A 17,893-nucleotide genomic window follows, 5' to 3' on the forward strand; every position below is an offset into this window, starting at 1 on the left:
GCAGGAGAGGAAGCGGTTAGGGGCAGCAGAGGAGGTGGAGAGTGGGGGGTCGAAGAACTCGAAGCAGGAAGGGCAGAAGGAAGAGGGGTGGAGGCGGAGGACGCAGGAGGTGCAGAGGTGGCGCTCGGTGTTGCGGAGGTGGACGTAGTGGAAGAACCAACGGCTGGTGAGGCCGCAGTTGGTGCAGGTGGAGGGCGTGGCCGGCGCGTGGAGGTACATGTCCAGAGAGAGTAAGTGAATTGTGATTTTAGGGTTAGGGTTTTACAGAAAGGAATTAACTAATTCAGAGAGAAAAGGGGGGAAGAAGGAGGTGCTTGAAGTGAGTGTGGACTGTGGTGTGGTGTCTGGGACTCTGGCGGTTACCAAAGGATCTCTCTCTCCCTCGCTCGCTCACTAGTCACTAGTCACTAGTCATTCTCTCTCTCCCTCTCATTCTCCACTCCTCACCACTTGGTCTGTTTTGTTTGATCCGGTTGTTACGCCATTGGGCCATGGGTCAAATCTCTTCAGCATATTTGGAATCATCAATCAAGGAAAATTTCAAAAATTAATTTCAAGAATACTTTTTAGAACGACATTTTTGCTAGAATTTATTAATAAAAAGTATTTATTGGAAAGTTAAAAGAAATTTGAAATTTTCTAGTTTTCTATTCATGTATAGTACATTTATTCAAAAATAGAAAATTTTTCGATTGAAATAACCGTGTCAGGAAACCCAGCAAAAACTTTCAATTTTAGTATATTATATTGTTGTGAAAAAGAATAATTTTTAAAAATTAAAGTTTTATTAACGAGTACTCCATAAAAAATGTAACTTGTATAGAGAATTTTGTCCATAAATAATTACTCGAATAATACTAACATTAATCAATTTATTTTCTTAACCATAACCTTATCATTGAGGAGGAGAGACAATCTCGAGAAATAATAAACAGAGAGAGTAATTTTATCAATAAAATAAAATTTTAAAAGAAATCAATGTGTACCGAAATGACTAAATTGAATATTATTAGTTTTATAATTAATGTATATATTTAAAATAAGTAAAGCATAAATCAGGCCAGGCAACTTACGTCAAATTTAGCTTTGCTGTTATTTGCTTATGGTTGTGCAATTGTAGTGAAAGGATTAGGAAATTAGGATCAACATGACCTACGATCAAATCCCCACAGCTTCATCAATGGTGGAGAAATGAACATGGCATGGTAGATATACAGTGGAAAAATTGGCATTGAGCTAAACTTAAAACTTCAATTGGCATAGTGAAGGTCAAAAGCATCAAACCATCTGAGAATCAGGATTATATTTACAATGATCAATACATGACCTCAACATTGAAGTTAATCCCCAGGGAACAATGCAGCAAAGCAAAGCAAAGATGAACATTTTCTGCAGTTTCTCTACACAACCTGGAGTTCATGGTACCGAAACCATTACAACAAATCCAGCTCGTGAGCAGCCGCAGAACCATCCGGTTTTATTCGTCATAAAACTACTTTGAAGCTTTTACTAACTGCAAATAAGCAGCATATTGCTCTAAATAAGAAACAAGTAGAATCATAACAAATCCCCTAAACCCTAATGGTATGTATGTAAGTAGTTATGTATTATTATTTTCGGGAGAAAAGGAAGGAAGTGAAGGGTTTGAAGAATCAAATGATCTATAAGATTTAGACCCTAAACCATTACCTTCCATTCCTTTTCCTTGAAAATAAAAACTTGCAAGCAAACCCCATCTGAATGACAAATGTTGTTGTATGCAGATAAACATAATAAATTGCATGAACTTTTCCAGACAGTTATAAATGAATCTGCTCTGTTTATTAAAATCTCCTCTATATAGTGTGTCAGCAGTGTCATAATTGAACTTCTTGGTATTTTCTTTAATTATACACAAGAAAAGTTAAAAACATAGAATAGTAGCTCTTTTCAGTAATGCTTCCCCAAGACAAGCATTCCTGTTTAAGAACTGGTAGAAATTATCTATGGTAAATTTAATCATTCTGCAGAGTAAATTCTCAATATTCAATCCGAACAACCATATATATAATGAAAAATTATGAAAATGAAAGATCAATCGTTTGATTGTTGCCCCACAAATTAAATATATACACAAAATTTGTCTCCTTTACTTTGAGAGGGAGGACATAGGGTTAATCTATGGCATTGTTTGAAGACTGACATAGAAAAACATCAGTGAAATTCGGTAACACGATTAGATTCATAAGGTATTCAAATTTAATAATCTACCTACACAATGGCTAATGAGAGAAATTAGTAACTGCCGTTAATTTCCTATTACTGGATAAAAAATAGAGGAATGCTAGAGGGTTATCAGTTAGCTATCAATGTTTAAAAGTATGGGATAAAAGATGTTGTTTGATTACCAGACTAAAAGAACCAGACTAAAGGAATTGAGTTGATAGCTAAATGATAGCCAAAAACAATAAATTTTGATGGTCCCCTAACATTTCTCTAGAAAATAATGTAAATCTATGATGTCTCTAATGCTTAACAGGCAGCGTTCAAACATATAAACTATAAGGAAGCATGAGCTCAGCTTTGATGCTGCAATGCTGTCAAAATTAAACATTAGTGATTAAAAAACCGTTAGACTCAGCGGATTTCATCATCTGCTAAATGAGCCAGCAGCATCAGAATTATACATCCAATGCAACTTCAAAATTTGCAACCATTTATTAACAAAAAATGAATCTATTGTTTAAAGCAAAGCAGAGGAGCACACCTCTTTAGCCTGAAAGGAGAGCACAGGTAAAACCATTATTGACAAGTTGGTTAACTGCATCCCTGAACTTGTGATAGTCATCAACTTTGTTGTAGACTTGATGAGAAATCCGGGCATATCCAGTTACACACCTGACTTCGCCATCTCTCGGCGGCCGATAGTATATAGGGACTTCAACCCCAAACTGTTCCCTCAAATGCACCCTTAACCCAAGAGCATCATCATCACAAGCAATCCCCAAAGAAGTAGGCAAACCCACCATGATCATGCTACCGCACATATCCGGAGGACTCCCAAGGTGCGTCCCCCATGATTGGGCAAGCATTTCCCCCATCTCCACAACAGCATCATGGTTCCTCTTCTTGATCCCTTCGATTCCCCCTTGGAACCGATTCACAAATTCCAAAGCCGCAGGAACCACCAATTGGGCACTATAGTCCCTGGTCCCAATCCAAGCACTCTCCACAGCCAAGCCATTGCCGTATTCATGAGACACCACAGGGTGGTGCAATTCAGAACCCCCCTTAGGGGTTTTCCTTGTATACAAAAACGCAATGGAAGGAGGGCAAAAGAACCACTTATGCAAATTGCTGGTATAAAAATCAGCACCAATCTCTTCCATATCAACATCAACACACCCAATTGAATGTGCAGCATCAATAAAAACCTTTTCAACCCCTTCCTCCCTACAAATCTGAACCAATTCCTTCACCGGAATCACCACACACGGCATCGAAGTAACGTGATCTATAACGGCTAACCTGATCCTCTTTCCCTCACTCTTTCCTCTCTCCAATGCTTTTCTAAACTCTCTAACGATTTCTTCGTTGGAAGCGACGGGGAAAGGGAGGGGTACCTCGATGACGTGGCCTCCGGCGCGGGTGACGTAGGCCTCCATGGACTTTTTGACGGCGCCGTAAGCGTAATGGAGCATGAGGACAACGTCGCCCTTCTGGAAGGTTCCTTCGTGGAAGGACCAAGCGGTGTGCTGGAGGACGATGGCGGCGGCGGTGGTGGCGTTGTCGACGATGGAGATCTCATCGACGTGTTTGGCGTTGACGAGGTCCTTGATAATGGTGCGGGATTGGAGGATCCCTTTCTTGAGTTCGTTGAAGTAGAAGTTGTCGGGCTGGCGGAGGTAGTGGAGCTGGGAGCGGTGCTGGGCGGCGATGACGGAGGCGGGACAGCAGCCAAAGCTGCCGTTGTTGATGCGGGCGACGGAGGGGTCGTGGTGGGAGAATTCCTCGTGAATCTCGGCGGGAGTGATGAAGGATGATGATAAGAGCTTAGGCTTCTTGGATGGTTGGGAAATGGTGGAGGCGCCGTTGAGGTGGTGAGTGTGGATGTGGTTGTGATTGTTGGTGGTGGGAGAATCCATTGGTGGAGAGAGGGTAGGGTTTTGGAGATGAGAAGTGACAGTAGAATAGGAACACCACCATATGCGTGAAGAAAGATATTAGAGAAGAACGTGATGAGTCAGAGAGTACCCAGTTATTATTCTTCTTTTATTATTGTTTCTCCATTAATAATTTTGGCGGGTCCTGACTCACGTGACATCGCGCGTGTGTCGACTGTTGCTTCTTCTTGTTTCTCATCATTCCAATTGCAAGCTCAAGCTATGCCATGCGTTATGCCGTAGGAAATGTGATCATCTACGTGCAAGTGTGGAACTGAACTCGCAAAATTACTTCAACATCAACACGGCAGCTATGTTGAGTTCATCTCGAACACTTACTACGCCTAACCTAAATGCATGCATCAACACAACACTTTGGTTACATGCTAACTATGCATTCATTTGTTTTATCATTATTAGATTAGATACTCAAATGAACGTAGACTTACCATACCATATAATTATAGTGATTTTTGTTTTGGTACCATAATAAATTTATACGTACCAATACGTTTAAAATATGGACAAATAATAATAAATTATGTAAAATTTATTTTCATGTCAACATCAATTTTTTTAAAAAAATATATATATCATATCACTAATTTTATTAAAATATTTTTATAATTTAATAAAAATGAAAATTATTTTTTATTTAGTTTTATAAAAAGACTTAAATACCCTTTTTATATATTAAACAAAAATTACTCTTTTAGATTAATTATTTAATTTTATCATTTTAAAATTTAAATAATCTAAAAAATAAAAACAAAAACACATTTAATAAAATTATTTGTCTCTCCATAAACGAGTTAATACTCAAAATCGTCCTTGAAAGATACCTCGATCTCCATTGTAGTTCCCGAAAAATAAAATTAATCAAATTCATTCCCGAAAGTTACTCACGTTGATCGAGTTGGTCCTTCCGTCATCTCAGTTGGTGATGTAGCTAACGTTTGTTGAGCTGGAATGTTAAGTGCCAGCCTGGTAGACTCCAGCATAGCAACCGTTAATGCTGATAAGATATGTTTGCTTATTTAGGTCAAATTAGTCCTAATGTTACAATTCTAACCCCCCAATCTGAAGCATAAATGTGCGTGATGCTCGTAGTAGATGACGATGTATGTTTGTGGAGTCGCTGCTATGATGAGTGGAAGCCGCAGTGGTGACCTGCCGTCGCAGTCTATCGGTAGCCATGAGTCGAAGTCTTCCATGCGACGGAAGAGGAAGATGAAGGAACAGACTTGCTTTTGTTGGTTAAAGACGACAATTAAGAAATTCGGCACAAGAGAGAATCCGGACAGGTTGTTCCACACTTGTGCGAGATACCCGGTGAGTTAGCTTACGATATATTAAATTTGTTTTCCATATTCCTATGTCTATTCTACTGGGTAGTTGAAATTGATTTTCTTTTTTTTTTTTGAAAATATTCAAAAGGGAAGCTACTGCAACTTCTTCAGGTGGGTTGAGGAAGATGAGTATGTAGCAAGGGCGGAAACTGATGCAGAGGTTGGTGGGGACTATGATGAATGGAGACTGAATGTGTCATGGAGATTGGGTAGCTTGGAGGGTGATGTTAGAGCAATGAAGATGCTGATAATGTTCCTGTCAGTTGCAGTGGTCGTGGCTACTGTATTGTATGTATCATTGTTTTTCACGTTAATCTCCAAGTAAAGCCACAGATGGAGTGTTATGTTCTTGTGTTTTAGAGGTGTTGTTAGATCTTTAAAATTGAATTAGTTGATATGTAATGATGATGTTACTTATGAATGAAAGTATGATTTAACTGTGTTTAATTGTGTTTAATTTAACATAAAGTTGTTGTTTAAGCATGATGGGTTACACTGAGAATACATGATGGTGATGTTTGAACCCTAAATATATGTTCACCAAAAAGTTGTATACATCAGAATAGTCAAAATCATTGTAAGCCATAACAAGCATCATAATGATATCATATTGTCTTAGTAGACACACCATATGGGTGATCAAGGATCCAGAAATTAAAAGAACAATCCAAAGCATAAGTTCAAACAGCATTGTTCACTTAAACAAAAAAAACATACTAGGCCTAACTTAAGTGATCCTGAACACAGAAGCAGTTTACAGAGGCATGTTCCCAAAAAACAAAGTTGCAACTACATACAAAATATATTTCCTAGTTAAACACATTAATCTTTCTTTCTTGGACGCTTGAAGCCTGGAGTAGGGACGAATGTCATGAAGGTTGCATCTTCTTTGCAGTTGCGAAAGTTGTTCCTTTCAATGTCTCAGCAGATATGGCCACAGGTGACTGTGTGGAGGCATTCGATCTGGCCTTGCTTTTGATGACATGCAATTTGGGTGGCCTGCCTCTCTTTGCACCCTGCATAGGCCAGTTGCAGAACCATTTAATTTCAAGTAAATAAATGCAATTGTGCAGTAGAAAAAGCAACAATTAAATAACCTAAAGGTCTTGAACAGGCAGTTGGGTATTTTGCATTGGTGGGGTTCCTCCTGGTTGGTTGACTTCCACAACCGGTTGTGGCTGGACTAGGGGAGGAGGGGGAGACTGTGATTGAACTTCATTGTTGGTGTTTGGCTCATCTGTAGGGGGAGTAGGCCCTTTAGCAAGGGCAAGCTGAAGTTGCATTTGCCTAGCTTGTTTCTCAGCATCCTCCTTTTTCTTCTTTGCACAGCTTCGCTTGTTGTGTCCAACTTCACCATAATACATGCACCTAATTGGGTTGTACTTCCTCTTCATCTTGGTGCTTGACCCAACCGGCTGCTCTCCCTTGTTCTTTCTCCTCTTCTTGGTAGGCCTGCCAGGTTTTGGCTTAATTGGGAGTAGAACAGGGGCAGGTGAGGATGTTTTCTCCCACAAATCTTGTCCTTTCACCGGGTTAACATTGAAACAGTATGTCCTTTTATACGCCTCCATTGTCAACAACTCATGGCAATACTCCTCAGTCCTCTTACCATTTTTGTCTTGAATGGCTGAAATTGCATGCATACATGTCATCCCTGTGCCCAGTACATACAGACAAATATAATGAAAAATAAAAAATAACTCTGAATACTTCATGCTAAGGGAAGGAGTGATAGGGTCTGAATGATTTACCTGTGAGTTGCCAGAACCGACAGGTGCAAGTGTGCTTTCCCAAGTCGACCACCATGTTTGTGGGCCAGCCATGTACTTCAAACAACTCCTCTTTATCATCCCCGCACCATTGGGGAGCCCAGTGACTAGATAACTTTGTCATGGCTTCTAGTCTGCATTGCTGAACCAGGGGTAGAATTCCTTGATAAGTGCTCAACTTCAGTTTGTTATCGACCATGCTCTTCATGATTATTCTTTTAACCTCTTCAGCCAAAGTCAAAATCGGCTTGGTCCTTTCATGCTTTATTTTAGCATTGAATGATTCGCAAGCATTGTTGCAAATGTTGTCATTCTTGGGATCCTCACTGAAGTACGCCTTACTCCAAGCTTCCTTCGGCCACTTTTCAAGATACTGCCAAGCCTGCTCGTTGATGACCTTTACTCTCTTCATGTTCCTCTCGAACTCATTACGTGTTCTTGACCTAGCACATTCCCAGACTAGGTCTTTCAACTCTGTGCTACCCCATTGTTTTGAAAAATTCCACCACAGATGCCACACACAAAATCTGTGCTGGGCCATGGACATGACTTCCTTCACTGCTGGGATTAGTCCCTGACAAATACAGAGAAACCCGAAAAAATTGTTAATCAAATTAATCTCTCAAAGTTCATCATTAAATCAATTTAGTCCTACCAGTATATCTCATGAAATCAAATAAATTCCAATACTATGAATACGAGAATGAAAAGTGTCCTCACCTTCTGCATGTTTGAAATGATGCACAACTTGTTATCATTGTAGTTGCCAAGGTCTGACTGCAACAGGTCCAGAAACCATTTCCAGTTGTCTTTATTTTTCACATCCACAATTGCATAGACAAACGACAAAGATGTGATTATTGGCATCCTGAGCACACACAGTCAATATTTGTCCACCGTGCAGGGTCTTAAGAAAAGTCCCATCCAAACCAATCATCGGTCTACACCCAGCCTTAAAACCTTTTTTACAGGCATCAAGACACACATAAAACCTCTCAAATTGAGGAGGACCCTCTGGCATTGGGATTACACTTACTTGAACTGTAGACCCGGAATTACTTGTAAGCAATTCATTAGCATCGTCCCAGATTAACTCATACTGGGCAACTTCATCCCCCTCTACCACTTTCCTAGCAGCTTTCAATGCTCTAGTGATGCAGGTGCTGTTGAGGTTTACATTACACTTCTTCACAAACCACTCATACACTTCTCGATGTCTCATTGTAGGGTGCTTCCTAAGTTTTGGTACAAGTTTGCTTAGTGTCCATTGTTGGGTAGCTGTCCTGTTTTTTCGCCTTCTAGGACAGATATGGTTGTCAACTAAGGTTTTAATCTGCCATAACCCATCTTGCTTACTACGTGCGCCAAGGACAACCCTCAGCCTTACACACAGCCTTAACCCGAACATTCTCATTCTTTGTAAACAATATGTTTCTACCTAACTGGATTGTGTAGTCCCTAATTGCATGCATAAAATGTTCTTTTGATTTGAATATCATACTAACCTCAAATTTGAGGTCCGCGAACTTTTCCTTGTCATTATACTGAGGATATACAGTTGGTGATTCCTCATCAGACTCCAATTCCTGGCCTGAGTCCTCCGAGTGCCATGAGTTGAGATCCGAATCACCATCATCAAGGGGATTATCTTCTAGGTCTGCCAAATTGAAACCACAATGTAATTAGTCATGTTACCAAAATTAAATCAACAACTACAAAACTAATTGAGTTAGCCAAATACCTGAGTCACTGTCATCCTCATCCTCAGAAGCTTCATAGCTTGAATCGTCAGTCTCTATTTCTTTCTCTGCTAATTTGGTCTTAGCAGGCTTGTGCTTCTCTTTGACCTCACTTTTTTTTGTTCTGACCAGTAGAGTTCACACCATCATCACTCTCACTGCTAGATTCATCATCCCCTAGTACCTTTGGAGGTTTGTAAAGGCTGTCCTCAACACTTTCATAGGTGTCATGAGAGTCACTGTCTTCTTCAACCTCCAAAGTCTTCACATGCCTTCCAGCTCTTATGGTGGTAGTGACCTTGGTTTTTCCTTTGTTCTGAGATGGAGCAGGGGTAGGTTTGGTAGGCTGACTATAGGATTTTTTGGATTGTGATTGGAGTTTGCACATGGTGATGTGATGTTTTGGTGGGCTGAGATGATGGTCTGGTAGGATTAGATGAGGGTCTAGTGGGCTTAGATGATGGTCCACTGGGCTTAGTGGGCTGAATTGGTTGCTTAGTGGGCTGGGTATGCAATTTAGTGGGCTGACTTGATTCCTTTGTGGGTTGGGTAGAAAATTTGGTGGACTGAGAAGGCAATTTTGAAGGCTGAGAGGATAATCTGCTACCTTCAGCTGATGCCTTTGTGGATTCAGATCATGGTTTTTGGTGGGATGGTAACTTGGTGGGTTGAGAGTGATGTCTCTTGGTTTGGGTTTGCTTATTTTTTTGGCACATCTTCTTTCTGCTCATCAACCACACATGGCTCTGAAACACCATGCTCGAAATACAAGTTGATCAAGTTGAAGTTCCTCCTGCAATCCTTCACCATTGCAATCAAATCATGATCTATGGCCAGCCTCCTCAGCCCATATTCAAGGGGAACCCCTGGAGATTTCCACCAACACTCCCTAGCCTCAGCATATCCCAGTTCCACATAGTATCTCTTCACAAAGAACACGTCCAGTGTGTCACCTTCAACTCCCATTAACACCTCTGTGTGATCCGACTCATAGTACAGATTTTCACCTTCATCCTTTTTAAACTTCCCACCATGGTGAAATATAAATGTCATAGGAGGACCCTCCATCTACAAGTGCATAAATAAATAAATGTAGTCAATAACAAAATCTGAAACAACTACAGCCTTACAACTGCATGTAAACACACAGCAAACAACATAACCATACCCATCGCAAACCCTCCATTCCCCAGAAAAACCCACCGCATTACGACCACGAAACCCCTAACGGCAAAACCATACAAAACATGTTCTTCCTAATCCGAACCCTAGTCTTACTAGATGCTTCTTATAACTAAATCAACCTAAACCAACGCACACCAACATTGCAAAATCAACAGAAACTGTCAAAAAAATTAAATCTTACCTTATGACAATTACTGTTCCTTTCTCCAACAGCGAAACTCCTCTGCAAGCTCCTCCAACTATCCGATGTAGTAGAGCCAACTACTCGACACGCACAAGAATCGTCAATAACGCTACGAGGTTCTGATCAAAGGATCCTTGGGCAGAGTACCAGAGTAGAGAGAAGAGGAGGGGTTTTGGAGCGAAAGTTGAAGAGGATTGTTATGAGAGAAGAGATGGGAAGAACGTTTGAATATCCCACTCTGGACCATAAACGACGTCGTTCCATTAATTTGGGGGGTGGAGGAACGAAACTACGTCGTTTTGGAGTCTACCATGCAGGCACTTAACGTTCCAGCTCAGCAAACGTTAGCCACATCACCAACTGAAATGACGAAAGGACCAATTCGATCAGCGTGAGTAACTTTCGGAGACGAATTTGATTAATTTTATCTTTCGAGGACTAAAACGCTGATCGAGGTATCTTTCAGGGACTATTTTGAGTATTAACTCCTCCATAAACCTTAATAATCATTCATATCAAAAATATTAAACAAATCTAAAAAATACTAAAAAAATTCATTTGTTCTTTGATTTGTTGGGTTTCTCGCATATCCCTTCATATCACTTTGTATCTCCCTCTCTTCTCTTCAATCTCGCCTCTTCTCCCCGGTAAAGAAGACAAAGAAACTTCCTCCACGGCACCCTGCCAATTGCAACAATTAACGAATCAACAACTAATCGTTAAAAGCATGCATGAACTTTTGAATTGGAGCTTCTGATTAATAGACTAAGATAAACCAAGTATAAACTAGTCCAATTGTATAATCCACTACGTTCTCACATCTTTGATTTCTCCTTTCTTATTATTTTGCATTTTCATCTGAACCAATTGAGACCACTTAAATATTTAAGCTGCTTCAAAATCTAATCCTCCATTAGCAGAGTATGCATACCAAGTAAGATTTAGTCATATATTTTTTCAGCCGAAAGAAATAAAGCAATATGAGATAATAAGATATTACTCCTCTTTGCTAGGCTTCTTTTCATCAGAGATAGTGGCTAAGATAAGTTGTGAAAGTTTTATTTGCTTAAACTTGATAATTACTCGTAATTTCTTTTCTTTTTTGGTCCTTGACAGCACATAATTCCAAATTGAGAGCAATAACTAGCAAAGACAAAGTTGCATAGTATGGAGATAAGTGTTCTCATATAACTTCCAAGAACAAAAACTCCAACTTTCCTAATAATAAGAAAGGACAATAGCGTTGGAAACACAACAGAGCATAATAATTAAGTAAAACACTGCCCAAACTTAAATCCCAACATTGTTTATCAATCACAAAGAAAAGCTTGAGAACTTAAAGTAGGATGCTGTAAAATACTAACTCTCATATAACTGGGGAAATATCTACAGATTTAATCATTGCTCAAAAACAGTCACCAATTCATCACAACATATGATTAGGCAAGCTAAGAACTTCTTTCTAGAAGAATCAACAAGCCCCTATAGTGTGTGTGTGTGTGTGTGTGTGTGTGAAGAGGGAAAAGAGGAAAAGGAAACAATTTGAAGAATGACCTATTCTTTTTGCTGATTTTCACTTTTAACTGTGCTTTTCTGAGTCAGATAGCATGGCATGGCCCTGTTATACCCGGAAAACTAGAGTAATAAATCATTCAAAGCTAATATCTCTTCAGCAGCATCAAGAAAGCATGCTCTTGTTATTGATCATCTTCCCTACAGCATGCTTCTGGCAACCTGAAGCTTAAACAAAACATTGCCTGCAAAGTAAATAGAAAAAGACCATGAATACAGATATTTTATAGTTTCTACAAACACAAATCAAATAGAATAATAGCAGTGATCTATAGTACTGAATACTGATACCTTGTTTGGAGCTACATCCCTAACCCGATGAAATATTGGGTTTTGTATACAGGCACTCAAAGCAGACTCTACCACCTGTGAAATTAAGTTCAAAATCAACTGTCTAAGTAAGTGAAGTAAGAGTTTGATCAGTGTCCATTGTGAACTGTCTTACAAAATCCAGGCTCCTAAGCCACCCGAAAAGGCAAAACATTGTAAATATCACAAGTCAGTGAAATCATTGATATTCTTACCAAACATAGGAAAAAGAAAATGGGAAATACCATTAGTAGAAGGAACTCACAGCTATTATCGTCTCTGGAGTTTCAGTTGCTCTAATGAAGCAATAGCAGTGGACCCATGGTAGATTTCCTTTCCAATATTTCCTCTGGATTAATCCCCTAAATACATCTGGCAGAACATTTTTTTAAAGTCAGATATCTGCCAATAAATCTCAATGATAATGAGAGTTTTTTGCAAAGCAAAGAATGAGTTATGAAACTCCTAGCATAGGAAGACAAGAAGAGTCTTGCACGAAAGTTCCTTTAAAAATATAAGTTACATTACGTCCAACGACATCACTCCATCTGTACCTAGAAACTGAACAGCTGATGCTGGTAGGTTCATTATTACGTGGTCAATATGCTCCCAAGTTTTTGTGTCAGTGAACTCGGAACCTCTCATTCTCTTGTTTTGGCTTCCTCTTTTCCCACTACCTTTAAAGCTATCAGTTCCACGAGTCTTTCCATTCTCTGTAAACAAAAACAACTTTATCAGGCTTTAATTTCAATCTTACAGAGTATTTTGAATACTTTGTTTCTCACTAAGAAAGGGCACTGTTCAACAAGGTTAAATTTCTTTATTTCCAGAACAGAAATTGCAGAATTATTTTGAGACTATAAGATCAGGTAGCCACTGTACTAGTGATATCCTGGGGTGTCACAGTGGTATCAAGAATACCTTCATGGGAACTACTAGAAGATCTCTTAGCAGAAGTTACAGATGTATCATCGTGCTTTGATGGACATTCTACATCCTCTAAACTATTGTTATTGCGATCTCCTATGCCCTTTCTATCAACTGCAAGAAAAATATCAGTGTTAGGTAACATGTTAAGATATCAAACCAGTATTTGCAGTTATATCCTGTAAAGATATTACCAATTAGCAAGGCAGTTTCTGCACATGTTTCAACATCATCTTTTGTGTTGCATGACTCACATGTATTCAGACTTGGAACATTACATTCTAATTTAACCTCAGTAGTTGGCACCTCCATCAGCTGGGAGATGAATCTTCTAGCATCCGTGTTGTATGCATATATGCAATCTTCGACCTTGTTGACTTTAGCATTGATCCTCAGATAGTGAATGCTATCTGGATTCAAATCATTTGCATAGACTAGGCATCCTTTTTGGGCTGCAGGAATTGCAAAAGGACCTATACCCGCAAACATATCGCAAATGATCTCTCCAGGTTGGAACAGAGAAACCAATCTTTTATGTTCATGTTCCAATCTAGAATTCCAATAAACCAAACTGTAATCAAGCTTAAAACTGGCACCATATTGCTTCACTTCTGTAACCATATCATGTTCTCCTGCTAAAACTTCAAATTCTGGAACACGAAATTCATTTGTAATAGTTCCCACTTTATTAACAACGGTTTTGATTCTTGGATAGTTTTTCTGCATAAATAGCTAAAACATGAACAATAATAGGAGAAATATGTATAAATAAAACAATATGCTTGACACTATAAAGACTGAGTTTGTGGATGAATAACTGAATGGACGTCTATGTCACAAAGGCCATGCCATTCAAACATACAAACAGACATTATTGTATTATCCATTGTTGGTGAAAATAAAAATTCAGTTTGCTTCATATAAGCATGAAGCAACACAGAGATATGAAGACAGCAGCAATAAAATAAGGCCATCACATCCAATAGAACAGAGGATTCAAAGCCTACTTTTCAAAATAGAAAAATGTTACATAGAAAGGACGCATCATAAATTTCATAACTTTGATACTGCAGCAAGCATTATGTTCATATACCTAAACAAAAGTATCTAACGAAAGTGCTATTCCCAAAGAAGATGAAAAGGACAGAAGTATCTAACAATTAACAGTTTAAGTGTAACTATTTCATCTAGTGGATGTAAATAGAAAAAGCAACTGAAAAGTAAAAGCTAAAACTAAAGCCGGAAGTAAGAAAACATACATCAAAAATAACCTTCGCAATAACATCTTTGTAGGGAAGTAATTCCTCGTGTAAGTTTAAATGGGCAATTTGACCTGCATTAGTAGGACAAATGTTAGCTTAGCATTAGTGACTGACCAACTAATCAAATTTAAGAAGTTACAACCCCACCCTGAAAGAATAAATGTTTAACAACTAAAAAGAATATGCTTTTAGCTCATTTCAAAGAACATGCAAAATTGGATGGATATACACACATCAAAGAACAGTAGAATCAGAATCATTATAGTAATATAGCCATACAAGAAGATACCAGGGAAAAAAATGAAATAAATACTTAACTATTGTTTCAAAGGATGAGGGAACCTCAAATCCAGCAGGCAGTATCTGCTTAAGCACGTGATCTATCAACAAAGATATTTGTCAGGTGGTCATAAACATGAGCAGGAAGAAAGAAAGGGGCAACATATAAAACAATTTAATCATTACAAAGAGAGCATCGTATGAATGCTGATCCTGTGAAAACATTACCTAGCATAAATGTAAAAGAGATGCATGTTTTCCAGAAATCAGATCGGAAAGGAAAGAATTGGTCCATGCAAACTTGGTATGCCAACACTTAAGAGATGATATTTGATAGCGAATTTGAAGTACAAAAAAATTTAATTGTTTAATATCTGATTAATGTAGTCCTAACAAAGAGTTTTTTGAACCATGGCCCATGTAATAATTGCTATAGCCTATGCAGCATGCTTCAAGAGAACAGTGGCACTCACCAGCACTCCAATATGAATACCCTAATGTTAATGAGTAAGGCACAACTTCAATCTCACACAAGCCCTTAAGCTCATCGAGCTTTTCCTTCGGAATATCAGATAAATCTGCTCCACATCCAAATCAAGTCAGCAATAAGAAGTTCACCAAAATTCTTTATTAGATAGTGCAAAACAAATACAATTCATAATCATTTTTCATGAACACAAATTATAAATATTCACAAGCTCATACCTGAACATCAGTGCAGAATTTCAATTCATTCATTGCCTAAAACATAGATTCATACCTTGGTTCTGAACTTTCTCGGAGAGAATAACGTAACGGTTTTTACGAGATGTCGGGTCCTCAGTGACGGGTTTAACCCGGGGCTTATCAAGCATGTAACTGCACAATCACAACGAACCAAACTCAAATTCTAATTTGGAATATAAAATCTGCAAAACGCACAAATACACAAACACAAAAAATAAAAAAAAGAAACACACACACACACACACACAAAAATGAAGAGACAGAGAGAATTGGGGGAATACCCATTGAGTATTCGAGTGGCGAGTTTGCAATGTTGGCAAGGAATTCGAAGCACCCAAAGCTTCAAGTGGACATCAAACTCACTCTCATCCAACAACATCGTGCAGTTCCAAGATTAAGCTTGATGAATATAAGTGGTAGAACAAAATCAAGCTTTATCTAAAGACAGAAACACCAGACTAGTTTAGACGCCCTAATAAAATTATTGCACCAAACACACTCGCTGCCCATTAACAATGAGAGATTAAATAGGACAGGATGAAAAGAACAACATAACCAAGGTTCTGAAAACCGAACCGGTCATTGAACCATTCTAGTTACTGGTTTAGTGGTTTATTGGTCCAACCGGTTCAACCGTAATTCAACCGAAATAACCGTTTTATAATAAAATAATAAATAAAATAACTAACAGCAAGGTTCCCATATTAACTAACAACAATTATTCAAAATTTGTTACAATAAAGAATAAAACCATAGAAAGATGTATTATCTTCTACATTCCAATCAAAGGAAATACCTAATATGTTTTTTTTCCAAAGAAAAAAATAGAAAATAAATTAGAGAAAGAGTGAGAGACTATTCCACGCCACTGTTTCACGGTAACTTCACAACTGTTTTATTTGCAAAACAAGGTCATTTACAACATGAACTAATACTAGAAAGAAAATGAAAGCTTTCATAGCCAACTAGACAGAATTGCTTGCATATTTAGAAAAGAGTAATCACCCAAATTTTGGTTCAAAAGAAACAATTTGGTTTTCAAAAGTATATACATTGTTCTATCTGACATATCTCTAAAAGAAAAGAAAAGAATAAACTACTCTACTTACTACTTACTACCATATGTCACAAAATTTGATGCCTTCTATCTACCAATATGCAACAATAACTAACAAAGGCTATGGGATCAAAGGCATACAGATCACTACGACTTAGTGAGGAATATGAAAGAATATATTCACACATCAACAAACAAAATTTCGACATTCAATTTAAAAAAGAAACTAAAAAGTTAATTTCTAAAGTGGGTCACAAGATTTACATCCTTAATCATCACAGGGCCAACCTCAGAGAGAAGGTCCAAGCATGGTGGTAGAATCTCTTTGGAAGCAAGGATTGAGCCATACTAAACCAATAGGAGCAGTTTTAACATGGTAGGTTTAACATGGCAGGAGCAGTTTTAACATGGCAGGTTTTCATCTTCCACTCAATGAACAATTTATTAAATCAACAACAGCAAAACACAACATAACAATCAAAAGGTCAAGAACAACACCAAAATAATAATTTATCAAATTAACAAATTAAGAAAAAAGATCAATTAAAACTGAAAATCAAAATAACAAGAACAATTAAAATTTTAAACTACAGCAAACCAACAACAAAATAAGAACTAGAAAAACATACTAATCATGAAAACAACAATAAAATAAAACAATAACTGAATAATTAATACAAGAAAGAACAAGAAGGAAAAAAAATCACCCTAGGATGGAACCGTTCTGAAATTCAAACAGTACAGGGAGAGGGAGGAGCTTTAAAACGCGACGGAAATGGCTGAACGGAAACTGAACAACGGCGGAACGGTGGCTGAAAGGCGGCGGAACAGAGGCTCGAACACGCGGCGTAGAGGGCTGAACAGAGGGCTTAGCAACTCGAACAAGGGAAGAGCAAGGGTTGGCCAAAAAGGGAAGAACAAGGGTTGGCCAAAAAACAGAGGCAGAAGCTTGAACAAAAAGGAGGCGGCCGCGCGGCGAACAAGGGCGACGTTGCGCCGAAGCTGTAGCAATGCGGACGGCGGCAGTAGCTGGACGTTGAAGAACGGCGACGAGATGGAGGGCTGCTTCGGTGCTTCCTCCAAGCTGCGTTCGAGTTCTCTTCTCTGCCGGAAGCTCGAGGTGGAGACTGGAGACGTGAGAACGGACTACAGAGAGCGAGGGGTGAGAGTGGAGGGCCAGAGGGGTGAGTGGACTGTGGGTGAAAGGAAAACGCAGCGTTTTTTTTTTTTTTTTTTTGCCAAATTTCAAAAACCGGCCGGGTCACGGTTTGGTTCAACAACCCGGTTCTTGGCCGGTTTGGCAGTCCAACTTCGGTTTTTAAATCTGACGGTTTTATCTTCTGTCCAAACCGTGTTTGCCAATGATTTCCGTTTCGACCGGTTTTCAGAACAT

General features: G+C 38.7%; 3 protein-coding genes across 5 annotated transcripts; all 3 read right to left on the bottom strand.

Annotated features, from left to right (window-relative positions):
- Window positions 1–275: 275 nt before the first annotated feature.
- LOC130933474 (probable L-cysteine desulfhydrase, chloroplastic) lies at window positions 276–4,230 on the bottom strand. 2 transcript variants are annotated; one of them, XR_009067738.1, is made up of 3 exons: window positions 2,747–4,230; window positions 1,074–1,513; window positions 276–504 (listed from the first exon to the last, which is right to left on the bottom strand). XR_009067738.1 is itself a non-coding variant. In XM_057863107.1 (2 exons), the coding sequence occupies exon 1, from the start codon at window positions 4,122–4,124 to the stop codon at window positions 2,751–2,753; it is 1,374 nt and encodes a 457-aa protein (XP_057719090.1). In that variant the 5' UTR covers window positions 4,125–4,230; the 3' UTR covers window positions 992–1,513; window positions 2,747–2,750. The 2 variants fall into 2 exon arrangements, 1 of the variants encoding a protein (XP_057719090.1); XM_057863107.1 differs by lacking the exon at window positions 276–504 and having other exon boundaries at window positions 992–1,513.
- A 1,915-nt stretch (window positions 4,231–6,145) lies between these two features.
- LOC130932513 (uncharacterized) lies at window positions 6,146–11,045 on the bottom strand. The gene is made up of 6 exons (XM_057861844.1): window positions 10,366–11,045; window positions 9,002–10,067; window positions 7,981–8,917; window positions 7,243–7,834; window positions 6,589–7,145; window positions 6,146–6,507 (listed from the first exon to the last, which is right to left on the bottom strand). Exons 3-5 carry the CDS (start codon window positions 8,125–8,127, stop codon window positions 6,589–6,591), a joined length of 1,296 nt encoding a protein of 431 aa, XP_057717827.1. The 5' UTR covers window positions 8,128–8,917; window positions 9,002–10,067; window positions 10,366–11,045; the 3' UTR covers window positions 6,146–6,507.
- A 620-nt stretch (window positions 11,046–11,665) lies between these two features.
- On the bottom strand, window positions 11,666–17,663 carry LOC130932511 (tRNA (guanine(37)-N1)-methyltransferase 2-like). 2 transcript variants are annotated; one of them, XM_057861843.1, is made up of 12 exons: window positions 17,208–17,663; window positions 15,725–15,881; window positions 15,478–15,575; window positions 15,191–15,295; window positions 14,756–14,818; window positions 14,436–14,509; window positions 13,371–13,896; window positions 13,171–13,290; window positions 12,804–12,962; window positions 12,515–12,621; window positions 12,232–12,306; window positions 11,666–12,125 (listed from the first exon to the last, which is right to left on the bottom strand). In XM_057861843.1, exons 2-12 carry the CDS (start codon window positions 15,820–15,822, stop codon window positions 12,066–12,068), a joined length of 1,485 nt encoding a protein of 494 aa, XP_057717826.1. In that variant the 5' UTR covers window positions 15,823–15,881; window positions 17,208–17,663; the 3' UTR covers window positions 11,666–12,065. The 2 variants fall into 2 exon arrangements, with proteins under 2 accessions (XP_057717826.1, XP_057717825.1); XM_057861842.1 differs by lacking the exon at window positions 17,208–17,663 and having other exon boundaries at window positions 15,725–17,125.
- Between the last annotated feature and the right edge of the window lie 230 nt (window positions 17,664–17,893).

The sequence above is a fragment of the Arachis stenosperma genome, chromosome 6 (genome assembly GCF_014773155.1).
Source record: "Arachis stenosperma cultivar V10309 chromosome 6, arast.V10309.gnm1.PFL2, whole genome shotgun sequence".
NCBI classification, from domain to species: Eukaryota; Viridiplantae; Streptophyta; class Magnoliopsida; order Fabales; family Fabaceae; genus Arachis; species Arachis stenosperma.

Coding starts and splice junctions, on each gene's coding strand:
- LOC130932513 (XM_057861844.1), bottom strand. CDS start 8,127: ATGCCAATAATCACATCTTTGTCGTTTGTCTATGCAATTGTGGATGTG. Junction 7,835..7,980: donor TCATTTCAAACATGCAGAAG/GTGAGGACACTT, acceptor TGTATTTGTCAG/GGACTAATCCCAGCAGTGAA. Junction 7,146..7,242: donor TCGGTTCTGGCAACTCACAG/GTAAATCATTCA, acceptor TACTGGGCACAG/GGATGACATGTATGCATGCA.
- LOC130933474 (XM_057863107.1), bottom strand. CDS start 4,124: ATGGATTCTCCCACCACCAACAATCACAACCACATCCACACTCACCAC.
- LOC130932511 (XM_057861843.1), bottom strand. CDS start 15,822: ATGTTGTTGGATGAGAGTGAGTTTGATGTCCACTTGAAGCTTTGGGTG. Junction 13,897..14,435: donor TTGCGAAGGTTATTTTTGAT/GTATGTTTTCTT, acceptor CTATTTATGCAG/AAAAACTATCCAAGAATCAA. Junction 12,622..12,803: donor ATCAGCTGTTCAGTTTCTAG/GTACAGATGGAG, acceptor ATGTTCTGCCAG/ATGTATTTAGGGGATTAATC.